This window comes from Narcine bancroftii, unplaced genomic scaffold (genome assembly GCF_036971445.1).
Source record: "Narcine bancroftii isolate sNarBan1 unplaced genomic scaffold, sNarBan1.hap1 Scaffold_254, whole genome shotgun sequence".
In the NCBI taxonomy this organism is placed as follows: Eukaryota; Metazoa; Chordata; class Chondrichthyes; order Torpediniformes; family Narcinidae; genus Narcine; species Narcine bancroftii.
Window position 1 is genome coordinate 278,314 of NW_027211989.1, and position 14,549 is coordinate 292,862.

Here is a 14,549-nt window from a genome sequence, read left to right on the forward strand (position 1 = left end):
TGAAAACCTCTCATTCCCCACCCTGAACTCTCCACCCCTCCCTCATCATCTTCCTTCCTGCATCTCATCTATCCCCTAACCCTTTCCCTCTCTTCCCCTTATCTTCCCTGCCTCTCTACCCACTCTCCCCATCCCTCTCTTCCCCACTCCTTTCTTCCCACCTTCTTTCTTCCCTCTCCCCCTCTCTTTCACACACACCTCTCCCCCTTTTCTGCACACCTTTCCCATTCCCCCCCTTCACCCGCTCCCCACTCCCCTTTTCTCCCCTACAAGTACTCTAGCAGCAGTGAGTGCAGGTCTGTCAGCAGTGCCTCCATATTGGATACCCCCCTTCCCAGCTCCCGCCAGGCAGAGACCCTGTCACTGGGATGGGCAGATGCCCGCAGCATGCGCTGGAGAGCAGCTCGGCCGAGCCGGGGGAAGGCGTGGGTGTCGGCGAAACGCCGGAGTTCGGGCAGGTGGCCGTCACCCAGAATGGTGAGGGCGCGTTCCTGGAGCTGGGAAGCCAGGCCAGTCAGGAGGAAACGTCCAGCCACAGCCAGTGAACGCCCCAGAGCAGAGTCTTCCAGCGGATGCCCATCGGGCGGCAAGGGAGGCCGGAGGTAGGGACAGAGTGCAGTCCGGCAGCCGTGGAGGTAGTGCAAGGCGGGCAGGAAGCCCTCAGGGTGCAGGCCGTGGAGTGGAACACACGACGCAGCTGATTCAGAGAAGGCACCTGTCAGCATGGCCCGGAAGACGGGAGAGCCCTCCGTCAGCCTCTGTCGGAGAGCCAGGGCCTCCATACCGCAGTCCAGCACCAGGCGCATATCGCCCCCGTCCTGCCTCAGCAGATCCTGATAGGGGCAATCCGCCCTGATGCCCTCCTCCTCCTCCACCTCCCCACTGCCCCCCTCCACCTCCATTCCACCAGCCTGCCCCCTGGCCAGCTCGCGCACCGCCTCATCTGCCCCGAACGCCATCAGGGGGTCATCTGTGGAGAGCAGTGCGTGCAGAAGCAGGGGCAGACCCCCATGGTCGATCAGGAGCTTCCGGCGGAGTGCCTCGTTCCTGGGTTGGTGGGGGGAGGAGGGGGAGAGAGAAAGAAGGTAGAGAGAGGGGGGGAGACAGGGATGGGTGGGAGGGAGGGGGAGAAGGGTGGGAGAGAGACGTATCAGGGGCTGCAAAAATAGTGGGAGAGTGTGCAGGATGGAAGGGAGTGAGAGCCAGTTTCTGCCTGGTCACTGTGGTGGGAGTAGAGCATGTGAGCAGGGTGAGTCGGGGGAGTGGGGGGAGAGAGGTGGAGGGGGAAGGAGTCCCATGATCAAGGGGAGATGGGAGAGGGTTCTCACATCGGGAGAGTGGGAAGAGGTTTCCAAGGATCGGGGTAGGAGGGAGAAGGTTCCCATGAATTAGGAGAGGGGAGGAAGTGTCCCAAATATCGGAGGAGGTTGGAGAGGGGTCCCACGGATGGGCGGGAGGGGGAGGAGGTCCCACGGATGGGCGGGAGGGGGAGGAGGTCCCACGGATGGGCGGGAGGGGGAGGAGGTCCCACGGATGGGCGGGAGGGGGAGGAGGTCCCACGGATGGGCGGGAGGGGGAGGAGGTCCCACGGATGGGCGGGAGGGGGAGGAGGTCCCACGGATGGGCGGGAGGGGGAGGAGGTCCCACGGATGGGCGGGAGGGGGAGGAGGTCCCACGGATGGGCGGGAGGGGGAGGAGGTCCCACGGATGGGCGGGAGGGGGAGGAGGTCCCACGGATGGGCGGGAGGGGGAGGAGGTCCCACGGATGGGCGGGAGGGGGAGGAGGTCCCACGGATGGGCGGGAGGGGGAGGAGGTCCCACGGATGGGCGGGAGGGGGAGGAGGTCCCACGGATGGGCGGGAGGGGGAGGAGGTCCCACGGATGGGCGGGAGGGGGAGGAGGTCCCACGGATGGGCGGGAGGGGGAGGAGGTCCCACGGATGGGCGGGAGGGGGAGGAGGTCCCACGGATGGGCGGGAGGGGGAGGAGGTCCCACGGATGGGCGGGAGGGGGAGGAGGTCCACGGATGGGCGGGAGGGGGAGGAGGTCCCACGGATGGGCGGGAGGGGGAGGAGGTCCCACGGATGGGCGGAGGGGGAGGAGGTCCCACGGATGGGCGGGAGGGGGAGGAGGTCCCACGGATGGGCGGGAGGGGGAGGAGGTCCCACGGATGGGGCGGGAGGGGGAGGAGGTCCCACGGATGGGGCGGGAGGGGGAGGAGGTCCCACGGATGGGCGGGAGGGGGAGGAGGTCCCACGGATGGGCGGGAGGGGGAGGAGGTCCCACGGATGGGCGGGAGGGGGGAGGAGGTCCCACGGATGGGCGGGAGGGGGAGGAGGTCCCACGGATGGGCGGGAGGGGGAGGAGGTCCCACGGATGGGCGGGAGGGGGAGGAGGTCCCACGGATGGGCGGGAGGGGGAGGAGGTCCCACGGATGGGCGGGAGGGGGAGGAGGTCCCACGGATGGGCGGGAGGGGGAGGAGGTCCCACGGATGGGCGGGAGGGGGGAGGAGGTCCCACGGATGGGCGGGAGGGGGAGGAGGTCCCACGGATGGGCGGGAGGGGGGAGGAGGTCCCACGGATGGGCGGGAGGGGGAGGAGGGTCCCACGGATGGGCGGGAGGGGGAGGAGGTCCCACGGATGGGCGGGGAGGGGGAGGAAGGTCCCACGGATGGGCGGGAGGGGGAGGAGGTCCCACGGATGGGCGGGAGGGGGAGGAGGTCCCACGGATGGGCGGGAGGGGGAGGAGGTCCCACGGATGGGCGGGAGGGGGAGGAGGTCCCACGGATGGGCGGGAGGGGGAGGAGGTCCCACGGATGGGCGGGAGGGGGAGGAGGTCCCACGGATGGGCGGGAGGGGGAGGAGGTCCCACGGATGGGCGGGAGGGGGAGGAGGTCCCACGGATGGGCGGGAGGGGGAGGAGGTCCACGGATGGGCGGGAGGGGGAGGAGGTCCCACGGATGGGCGGGAGGGGGAGGAGGTCCCACGGATGGGCGGGAGGGGGAGGAGGTCCCACGGATGGGCGGGGGGAGGGGGAGGAGGTCCCACGGATGGGCGGGAGGGGGAGGAGGTCCCACGGATGGGCGGGAGGGGGAGGAGGTCCCACGGATGGGCGGGAGGGGGAGGAGGTCCCACGGATGGGCGGGAGGGGGAGGAGGTCCCACGGATGGGCGGGAGGGGGAGGAGGTCCCACGGATGGGCGGGAGGGGGAGGAGGTCCCACGGATGGGCGGGAGGGGGAGGAGGTCCCACGGATGGGCGGGAGGGGGAGGAGGTCCCACGGATGGGCGGGAGGGGGAGGAGGTCCCACGGATGGGCGGGAGGGGGAGGAGGTCCCACGGATGGGCGGGAGGGGGAGGAGGTCCCACGGATGGGCGGGAGGGGGAGGAGGTCCCACGGATGGGCGGGAGGGGGAGGAGGTCCCACGGATGGGCGGGAGGGGGAGGAGGTCCCACGGATGGGCGGGGAGGGGGAGGAGGTCCCACGGATGGGCGGGAGGGGGAGGAGGTCCCACGGATGGGCGGGAGGGGGAGGAGGTCCCACGGATGGGCGGGAGGGGGAGGAGGTCCCACGGATGGGCGGGAGGGGGAGGAGGTCCCACGGATGGGCGGAGGGGGAGGAGGTCCCACGGATGGGCGGGAGGGGGAGGAGGTCCCACGGATGGGCGGGAGGGGGAGGAGGTCCCACGGATGGGCGGGAGGGGGAGGAGGTCCACGGATGGGCGGAGGGGGAGGAGGTCCCACGGATGGGCGGGAGGGGGAGGAGGTCCCACGGATGGGCGGGAGGGGGAGGAGGTCCCACGGATGGGCGGGAGGGGGAGGAGGTCCCACGGATGGGCGGGAGGGGGAGGAGGTCCCACGGATGGGCGGGAGGGGGGAGGAGGTCCCACGGATGGGCGGGAGGGGGAGGAGGTCCCACGGATGGGCGGGAGGGGGAGGAGGTCCCACGGATGGGCGGGAGGGGGAGGAGGTCCCACGGATGGGCGGGAGGGGGAGGAGGTCCCACGGATGGGCGGGAGGGGGAGGAGGTCCCACGGATGGGCGGGAGGGGGAGGAGGTCCCACGGATGGGCGGGAGGGGGAGGAGGTCCCACGGATGGGCGGGAGGGGGAGGAGGTCCCACGGATGGGCGGGAGGGGGAGGAGGTCCCACGGATGGGCGGGAGGGGGAGGAGGTCCCACGGATGGGCGGGAGGGGGAGGAGGTCCCACGGATGGGCGGGAGGGGGAGGAGGTCCCACGGATGGGCGGGAGGGGGAGGAGGTCCCACGGATGGGCGGGAGGGGGAGGAGGTCCCACGGATGGCGGGAGGGGGAGGAGGTCCCACGGATGGGCGGGAGGGGGAGGAGGTCCACGGATGGGCGGGAGGGGGAGGAGGTCCCACGGATGGGCGGGAGGGGGAGGAGGTCCCACGGATGGGCGGGAGGGGGAGGAGGTCCCACGGATGGGCGGGAGGGGGAGGAGGTCCCACGGATGGGCGGGAGGGGGAGGAGGTCCCACGGATGGGCGGAGGGGGAGGAGGTCCCACGGATGGGCGGGAGGGGGAGGAGGTCCCACGGATGGGCGGGAGGGGGAGGAGGTCCCACGGATGGGCGGGAGGGGGAGGAGGTCCCACGGATGGGCGGGAGGGGGAGGAGGTCCCACGGATGGGCGGGAGGGGGTGGAGGTCCCACGGATCGGCGGGAGGGGGAGGAGGTCCCACGGATCGGGAGGGGGGAGAGGTCCCACGGATCGGAGGGGGAGAGGTCCCACGGATCGGAGGGGGAGAGGTCCCACGGATCGGAGGGGGAGAGGTCCCACGGATCGGAGGGGGAGAGGTCCCACGGATCGGAGGGGAGAGGTCCCACGGATCGGAGGGGGAGAGGTCCCACGGATCGGAGGGGGAGAGGTCCCACGGATCGGAGGGGGAGAGGTCCCACGGATCGGAGGGGGAGAGGTCCATGGATCGGAGGGGGAGAGGTCCCACGGATCGGAGGGGGAGAGGTCCCACGGATCGGAGGGGGAGAGGTCCCACGGATCGGAGGGAGGGGGAGAGAGGGGTCCCACATATTGAAGGGAGGGGGAGAGAGGGGTCCCACATATCGAAGGGAGGGGGAGAGAGGGGTCCCACATATCGAAGGGAGGGGGAGAGAGGGGTCCCACATATCGAAGGGAGGGGGAAGAGAGGGGTCCCACATATCGAAGGGAGGGGGAAGAGAGGGGTCCCACATATCGAAGGGAGGGGGGAGAGAGGGGTCCCACGGGTCAGGAGGGAGAGAGGTCCCACAAATTGGAGGGAGAGGGAGAGTGAGAGTGGGGTCCCATGGATCGAGATCCATCCCACCTACCGGCAGAGCAGTGGCAGTGCCACCACGCAGGAAGTCCTGTCCAATTCGGGTCCCGACAGGAGCAGGTGGGTGAGGTCCCCACGCCGAAAGCCGACTCAGCCTGTGCACCCAGATTGTGGAGCAGAACATCTCCTGAGTGAGGAGAAGGGGGGGGGGGGGTGAGGAAGGGGAGATTTTTTGAGGAGGAGGGGAATTGGAGAAACAGTTGGTCAATATCTTGCATTACTCTCCCTCCCCACTCCTTCCGGCCCCACTCACCTCAGCCAGGGAATGAATTTCCCTCCCTCTCTCTCTCCCTAACTCCCTCACTCGTTCCCCATCTCTGTCCTTCTCTTTCTCCCCTCTATTTCTCTTCCTCTCCATCTCCCACCCCTCCCTCTTCCGCTATCCCATCTCTATTTATCTCCTTCTCCCTACCTCACCCCTTCTCAATTTCTCTTCTCCATCTCTCCCCTTCGCTGCCCCTCCATCTCTCTCCCACCCATCTCTCGGCCTAGACCGACCTCCCTCTGCAACCCTCCATTTCATCCCCCCTCTCTCCAACCTACCCTCTCCCCTCCCTCTCGCACCTTCTCCTGCATGACGTTCACCACTCACCCAGCTCCCTGAGCCAGGGGCTGATGTCTCCCGTCCCCTCGTCAGGACTCAGCCTCTCACCCCACAGGTCGTAACGCAGGCTGGCACAGATCAGGGGTGCAGCACGGGACTGGAGCAGGGGGAGCAGGCAGTTGGGGTTGCAGGCGAGTCGCGACAGGAGGCGACAGCAGCGGGGCGCGTCTGGTCGACCCTTGCGAGCGTAGGCCAGCAGGGCACGCAGGCTCCCCTCCGTTAGCAGCCCTGCTGGGGGCACCTCAGCCTGGGACAGACGGGCCAGCAGGAGGAGCACAGGGGTCTCGGGGCAGGCCAGTGTCCTGCGGGGGCTGCGGGCTGGCGGGGGCAAGGATTCGGGGTCCGGTGAGGGGCCAGTAGCGCAGGGTGACAAGTCCCCAGGGGTATCAATGTAGCCTTCGGACAGTAGCCACGACCTGTGGGTGGGTGAGGGGTAGAAGGATGGGGAATAGTGTGGAGAGAGGGGGAATGGAGGGGAGGGGGAGGGGGAGGGGGAGAGAGGAGGGGGAGGGGAGGGGGAGGGGAGGGGGAGGGGGAGGGGAGGGGGAGGGGAGGGGGAGGGGAGGGGGAGGGGAGGGGGAGGGGAGGGGGAGGGGAGGGGGAGGGGAGGGGGAGGGGAGGGGGAGGGGGAGGGGGAGGGAGGGGAGGGGGGGGAGGGGAGGGGGAGGGGAGGGGGAGGGGAGGGGGAGGGGAGGGGGAGGGGAGGGAGAGGAGGGGAGAGGAGGGGAGAGGAGGGGAGAGGAGGGGAGAGGAGGGGAGAGGAGGGGAGAGGAGGGGAGAGGAGGGGAGAGGAGGGGAGAGGAGGGGGAGAGGAGGGGAGAGGAGGGGAGAGGAGGGGAGAGGAGGGGAGAGGAGGGGAGAGGAGGGGAGAGAGAATGGAGGGGTAGTGAGGGGGAAGGAGCAGGGATGGACAAAGGGAAGAGAGAAAAGGAGGGGTAGGGAGAGAGGAAGGGGAAAGAGGGGAGAGAAAGAGAGATGGGAGGGGTGGTGGAGAGGGAGTGGGGGGAGGGAGAGAGAGAGAGAGAGAGAGGGAGAGAGAGAGAGAGAGAACAATATAGGTGGACAATAAATGAACGTTGCATTTGTACAATGTAAGATATCAGTAATGTGCCACAGGGGGCCGGGGAGATATTTACTGAGGGAGGGGGGATTAACGTCAGAGACCTGGGGGGAAATGGGTATTTGAGGGAGGTGGGGGATAATGCCAGAGACCTGGGGGGAAGTGGGTCATTGAGGGAGGGGGGATTAACATCAAAGCCTTGAGGGAAGGGGGTCACTGAGAAAGGGGGGATTAATGTCAGTGACCCCGGGGAGAGAGAGATCACTGAAGGAGGGGGGGATTTACGTCAGTGACCCTGGGGGGAGGGGGATCACCAAGACAGGAGGAATTAACTTCAGTGATGCAGTGGGCAGAGGGGTCACTGAGGGAGGGGGAACATTCACTTACTGAGTACTGGAGACCCGTGACAGGACAGGCCCTTAAGGCAGGGAAAATCCTGCTTTGAGGAAGTGACCAGGGAGATGAGGTGGATGTTTGGTATTTGGATTTTCACAAGGCAACTTAACAAGATCAGAGCCCCTAATGTAACAGGAAACGTACGAGCATGGGGAGAGCATTGGCTGATTGGCAGGAAGCAGAGTCGGAATACAGGAATTCTATTCTGGTCGGCTGCCAGTTGCTAGTGGTGTTCCCCAGGGGTCGGGGCCGCTCCTTTTTATGTGATTTGTGGCCAAGTTTGCAGATGATATGAAGGCAGGTGGAGGAGCAGGCAGTGGCGAGGAAACAATAAGATAGAAAGATGCAAAGAAGACTTACTAGGATGTTGCCTGGACTTCAGGAACTGAGTTACAGGGAAAGGTCAATCCCTGGAGCGTTGAAGAATGAGGGGAGATATGATCGAGGGGCTTAAAATGATGAGGGGGACAGACAGAGTATATGTAGATCGGCTTTTCCCACTGAGGGGAGGTGAGATACAAATCAGAGGACATGGGTTAAGGGGGAAATGGGAAAAGTTTAGGGGCAACTTCTTCACCCAGAGAGCAGTGGGGGTGTGGATCGAGCTGAGGTGGTGAATTCGGGCTTAATATTTAAGAAAAATTTGGATAGATAAATGGATGGGAGAGGTACAGAGGGATATTTTTTGATGTACTGACAGGAAAAAGAATCTCAGGATTGTACGTGATGACATGCAAGTACTCCGACAATAAATCTGAAATCTCCACAGTTGTAAATTTGTAATTAATGTACACATTTCAAATTTTATCCAAGGTTTTACTCTCTCCCTTCCCCCTCCCTCCTCTCTCTCCCTTCCCCCTCCCTCCTCTCTCTCCCTTCCCCTCCCTCCTCTCTCTCCCTTCCCCCTCCCTCCTCTCTCTCCCTTCCCCCTCCCTCCTCTCTCTCCCTTCCCCCTCCCTCCTCTCTCTCCCTTCCCCCTCCCTCCTCTCTCTCCCTTCCCCCTCCCTCCTCTCTCTCCCTTCCCCCTCCCTCCTCTCTCTCCCTTCCCCCTCCCTCCTCTCTCTCCCTTCCCCCTCCCTCTCTCTCTCTCTCTCCTTCCCCCTCCCTCTCTCTCTCTCTCCCTTCCCCCTCCCTCTCCCTTCCCCCTCCCTCTCCCTTCCCCCTCCCTCTCCTTCCCCCTCCCTCCTCTCTCTCCCTTCCCCCTCCCTCCTCTCTCTCCCTTCCCCCTCCCTCCTCTCTCTCCTTCCCCCTCCCTCCTCTCTCTCCCTTCCCCCTCCCTCCTCTCTCTCCCTTCCCCCTCCCTCCTCTCTCTCCCTTCCCCCTCCCTCCTCTCTCTCCCTTCCCCCTCCCTCCTCTCCCTTCCCTCCCCTCCTCTCCCTCCCTCCCCCTCCTCTCTCTCCCTCCCCCTCCTCTCTCTCCCTCCCCCTCCTCTCTCTCCCTCCCCCTCCTCTCTCTCCCTCCCCCTCCTCTCTCCCCCTCCCCCTCCTCTCTCTCCCTCCCCCTCCTCTCTCTCCCTCCCCCTCCTCTCTCTCTCCCTCCCCTCCTCTCTCTCCCTCCCCCTTCCTCTCTCCCTCCCCCCTTCCTTCTCCCTCCCCCCTTCCTTCTCCCTCCCCCCTTCCTTCTCCCTCCCCCCTTCCTTCTCCCTCCCCCCTTCCTTCTCCCTCCCCCCTTCCTTCTCCCTCCCCCCCTTCCTTCTCCTTCCCCACTTCCTTCTCTCTCCCCACTCTCTCCCAATCCCCCTTCCCACCCCCTTTTCTCTCCCATAACCACCCCTCCCCCCTCTCTTCTCTCCCTCCTCCCTCACCTCAGGCTGAGGAAGCTGCTTGAAGCCTCATCTTGTTCTGCCCTGACATCCCGCTCGGGGGGGAAGTCGAATGAGTCCTCCTGGGGTCCGATGTCTTCTTCCTCTTCCTCCTCCTCCATCTTCCGCACCCTTCGCTCCGCCCCGGTGGCCCCCAGGGCCCGCACCAGCACGGGGACCAGGCCCCAGGAGGTCAGCAGGTCCAGGGAGGCCTGGTCATAGCAGAAGCAGAGGAGGGCCCCTGCCAGGAGGCGCACTCCTCCATCCCGGCCCCGGTTCGCCCGGAGGTGCTCCAGCAGGAGATGCAGGCCCCCGGCCTCCCGCACCCTGGGCCGGTTCACTGCCTCGCGGCACAGCAGGCAGAGGGCACGAAGCCGCAAGTGAGAGCCCCGGCCCTCCAGCAGAGCCTGGGTCAGCAGCCTAGCTCCATCAGCAGCCCCACACCGGGCCGGAGGGAGGGGTGACTGCATAGGGCAGCCAGGGCAGATAGAGCCCCCTCCCGCACCCGGCGCCGGGGGTGGGAGTCGGCCAGGGAGGCCAGTAGGTCCAGGCCCCCGGGGGCGGCCAGCGGGAGGAGGAGGAGAGGAGGGGAGGAGGCCGGAGGGCAGGGGGAGGAGAGGAGCTGGACAGGGCCCGGCAGCAGGCAGACAACAGACCCGTCTCGCTGCGGCCCAGCAAAGAGAGGAGAGGGGGCAGGCAGCCCTGGGACAGCAGTGAGCGGCGGTGGGCTGGGGTATCACACAGGATGCGCAGTGCCCTCGAAGCACTCTGAAGACACAGGGGATCATCAGCCGTGGAGAGTAGATGGACCAGGGAGGCCACAGCACCTGCAAGGGGAGCGGGAGGGTGGGGAAAAGAGGAGGAGATTGGGGGATGTTAGTGATTAAAAAAAACCAATGAGACATTCAACATGGTAGCAGGTCCCAATTTACACCAAATTAATGTGCACCCCCACCTCCCCCCGCCGGTACATTTCAAACGGTGGGAGGAAACCCACACAAACACCGGGAAGATGAGCAAACCCCCTACAGTCAGTGCAGGATTTGGACCAGGGACCGGTCCCAAATGCTGGCTCTGTAACAGCATTTACGAAACGCTGTGCTAACCATGCCACCCTACCGTGACGGGTGCAGGGGGGAACAAGGGGGGAGAGAGATGGAGAGGGAGGGGAAGGGGGACGGAGGGTGAGGTGCAGGGTGAAGGGGAAGTAGAGAGAGGGCAGGAGGAGGTGGGAGGAGGGAGCGGGAGTGTGGGAAGAAGGGAGGGGAGAGGGAAGTGGAGAAGCGATATCACCAACCTGACTGGTGAATGGTGATGGATGCCTCCCTCTCCTGGGCAAGGTTCCCCAGGGCACGGGCTGCCCTGTTTTGGACACTCTGCGAGGTGCTCTCCTTCAGGATGGCAGCTGTGGTTGGGGGGGGGGGGGGAAAGAGGGAGGGGTGACTGTGCAGCCAACACCGACATCCAGGAGAGATCCTGAGCACAAGGAAAGCACCCAGGGGTGACCCGGAGCAGGGGGATTCCACCAAGGTCTGATCTGGAGCAGGAGACCCACCCAGGGGTGACCCAGAGCAGGGAGATTCCACCAAGGCCTGATCTGGAGCAGAAGACCCACCAAGGGTTGACCCAGAGCAGGGGAATTTCATCAAGGTCTGATCTGAAGCAGGAGACCCACCCAGGGGTGACACGGAGCAGGGACGGATTCCACCAAGGCCTGATCTGGAGCAGGAGACCCACCCAGGGTTGACCCAGAGCAGGGGGATTCCACCAAGGCCTGATCTGGAGCAGGAGACCCACCCAGGGTTGACCCGGAGCAGGGGGATTCCACCAAGGTCTGATCTGCAGCAGGAGACCCACCAGTTGCCATCTCTCTCCCATCTCCTTCTCTCCCCCTTTCCTTGTCTCTATCTCCTCCCCCTTCTTTGTTCCGTCCTCCCTCTTTCCATCCACACTTCCTTTCTCTGTCCTCCATCTCCCTCCTCTATTCCTCGCCCTCCCTCTCCCCATCTCATTCGCCCTCCTTTCACCCATCCATCCCCTCCCTCCTCCTCTCCCACCCTCCTTCCCTTCCCTCCAGCTCTCCCTCCTCCTTTCATAATTTTTATGTTTAAGATTCTTTCTCATTCTCCTAGATTCTAATCCCAGATGACTCACTCTCTCCTCACAGGCCAACCCCCCTCATCCCTGAAATCGACCTGGTGAACCTCCTCTGCGCTGTCTCCAAAGCCAGGACGTCCTTCTCAAGTGAGGAGACCTGAACTGCCAGCAGTTCCCCAGATGCAGCCTCACCGGTACCTTGTAGTTGCAGCAGATCCTTCCTGCACCAATCAAGGGCCAACGTGCGATTTACCATCTCGTCAGCCCGCTGCATCCATTGACCAACCTTTTGTGATTCATGCACAAGTTTTGCTGACATCGAACTCCATCTGCCACTTGCCCACTCACCTAAACCTATCGATAGCTCTCTACAGACTCTCCGTATCCTCTGGACAATTTGCTTTTCCACTCAATTTAGAGTCATCAGCAAGCAGGTCACTGTCACAATCTCCATCCGTACCAGAGCACCAGAGGACTGCGTTCTTAGCCCCCTGCTCTACTCACTTTACACCCATGACTGTGGACCTCGATACAACAATAACATGTACAAATTCACCGATGATCCCACAGTAGGGGGTGGTGTAAAGGACGGGGATGAGTCAACGAACAGGATGGAGTTTGAACAGTGCACCAACAACAACCTCGCACTCAATGTCACCCAAACTAAGGAGCTGATGGCTGACTTCAGAAAAGCCAGAGGTTTACGATCCAGTGATCATGAGGGGATCAGGTTTGGGGGGAGCACATTTAGGTTCTTGAGAGTCACTATCTCGGAGGACCATTACTGTGCCCAACACGGTAATGGCATTGTGAAGAAAGCACTTCAGCGCCTGTTCTTCCTCAGGAGTTTGTGGAGGTTCGGTACAACCTTGGCAGATTTCCACAGAGGTGCAGTAGAAAGTGTGTTGACTGACTGCATCATGGTCTGGGACCGGGATACCCGAGCACAGAGCCCTCCAAAAGGTCATGGACATAGCCCAGGACATCACAGGCAAAACCCTCCCCACCATCAAGAGGAGAACAGCAGCGATCATCAAGGACCCACATCACCCAGCACACGCTCTATTCTCACTGCTGCTATCAGGCAAGAGGTGTAGGGGCTACAAGATTCGTACCACCAGGGTCAGGAACAGCTGCTCCCCCTCCACCATCAGACTCCTCAACAACAAACTCAATCAGAGACTTACTTAAGGACGCTTACTTGAGCAATTTATTAATTTTTCTCTCTGTATTGTAGTTTGTTCACATCTGTTTACATGTGAACGTTGCGTATAGTTTGTTTTTGCACTGCTAATGAGTGGGAAGTCTGCCACCTCCACAGGTAAAAGAATCTCAGGGTTGTGTGTGATGTCATGCATATTCTCTGAGAGTAAATCTGAAACGTAACTGTGGTCTCACCAGAAATCGACTCTTGAACTCAATCCCCCACAGGTCTTCTCAACTATCCTATCAACTTGTGCGATGACCTTGAGGGATGTAGGAATTTGGAACCCAAGGGTGGGGTGGGGGCGGCGGGATGGTGTCCCTCTCAGGGATTCTGGCGGAGAATGATTCTGGGTCAATCTGTTCCCGTCCTGGATGCCCCTCTCCCCCACCCCGGCTTCTCCCGATCCTCAACCAGGACCCAAGTCTGGCTACTTACCCAACAGAGAAATCCCTCCTAGGCGATGGACCTGCAGGAGAAATGCAGGAGATTATTGCTCGAGGCATCGGCCACCATTGATTCCTTATCCCACTGCCTGGTTTGGTGACGCCCTCCCCCCTCTGCTGTTTCCCCTCCTGTCCCCATCGCCCCCTTTCTCCACCTCCACATCCGTCCCCTTCTCCTCTCCATTCCACCACGCCGAATCCCCCCGCCACTTCCTCACTCGCCCACATAGTCCCTTCCCTCCGTCTCCCCACCCCTCCCTCTCTCCATTCCCTCTGCTGTCTCCCCTCCATCCATCCATCTCCTCACCCTGCCCCTCTCTCCATTCTCCTGTTCTCTCCCTCACCCATTTGTCCTCACCATCTCCCCAACATGCCCCTCTCCCACCCCTTCCTCCCTCCCTCCCTCCAGCCTCTTGGGGGGGGTGGGCCAGGGGGGGGGGGGGGGGAAGGAGTAAATATCAGGTCTCATCACGTTACCCCCTGAAGACCCCCCCCCGCCACATGACACCCTGACCCGAGTGAACCCGCGCACCCCAGATGACCCTGCCCAAGCATGTGACCTCCAACCCCACATGAACACCATACACCCCGTGACCTTTGCCCCCGCGTGAACCCTGACCTCCTGCCGCGCACGCCGCTCTGTGCAGCAGTCCGCCAGGGCGCCGAGGACCTCGTCGAGCTCCCGCCCGCTGGGCCCAGGGCCGTCCTCTCCCCGCAGCAGCCGCAGCAGAGCCGCCAGGCCGCCCGCCCGCCGCCAGCGCTCCACACCGCCCGCCTCCCGCAGCCGCTTGCGGCGCAGCGACAGAAAGGCGGCCAGGCGGCGGGGCCCGGGCTCCGCCATCCACTGGCACGGCCCCGGCCGTTCCGCCATCTTGTGGAACGGAGGCGGGGGGAACGCCGGGATTTGTAGTCCAAGTCGCACTACCCCCCCCCCCTCCTTATGGCCAACACATTAGGACTGCAATCCCAGCATGGCCCGGGCTGTGTAGCCGCTGCCACAGCCTCAATTTTATGGCAGGGGACGAGGGGCACCCCGGGACATGTAGTACAACTAACAACGCGTCACGACGGCCCAACTATGAACTGCAATCCCATCATGTCCTGGGCGGCCTTGTGGAAGGCGCGCGGGGCACGCAGGTACATGTAGTCCATTGCGCACCTCTGTTGAGGACAACGCACACGGACTTCAAGCCCGTCATGCCCCGCGTCTCGGGCTAGACCATCCACTGCCACGGCCCCCGCCGCTCCGTCATCTTGTGGCAGGGGCGCGGGGCCCTCTGGTACATAGGCAAAATGTTCCACATCGCTGAGGCCTACCTATATGGACTACAATCCAAGCATGCCCGAGCTCCACCGTCCTCTGGCATGGTCCCGGCATATCCGCTATTTTGTGGAAAGGGCGCGGGCACACCGGGAACTGTAGTCCAATGCAACGCCCCGTTGCGTCACACCGATTGGAATTACGATCCTATGCCCGGCGCCGCCGCCCTCTTGGGGTTGTAATTTGACACTCCGTCAATGACCAAAGCGGTCCAGATGGCCATATGCCAGCCAATCGCTGCATGCTTCTACATTACGTCACCGCAGAGGAAAGGCAGGGGAGAGCTGGATACGC

The 14,549-nt window shown here is 63.7% G+C and overlaps 1 protein-coding gene across 1 annotated transcript; it reads right to left on the reverse strand.

Moving 5' to 3' along the window:
• Nucleotides 1–223: 223 nt before the first annotated feature.
• Nucleotides 224–13,869, reverse strand: armc5 (armadillo repeat containing 5). Its single transcript, XM_069912878.1, is given in 10 exon segments — nucleotides 224–1,047; nucleotides 5,322–5,394; nucleotides 5,397–5,453; nucleotides 5,919–6,346; nucleotides 9,191–9,623; nucleotides 9,626–9,808; nucleotides 9,811–10,014; nucleotides 10,485–10,592; nucleotides 12,927–12,957; nucleotides 13,554–13,869. Coding segments are annotated over 10 exon segments (2,550 nt in total). The 5' UTR covers nucleotides 13,806–13,869; the 3' UTR covers nucleotides 224–266.
• Between the last annotated feature and the right edge of the window lie 680 nt (nucleotides 13,870–14,549).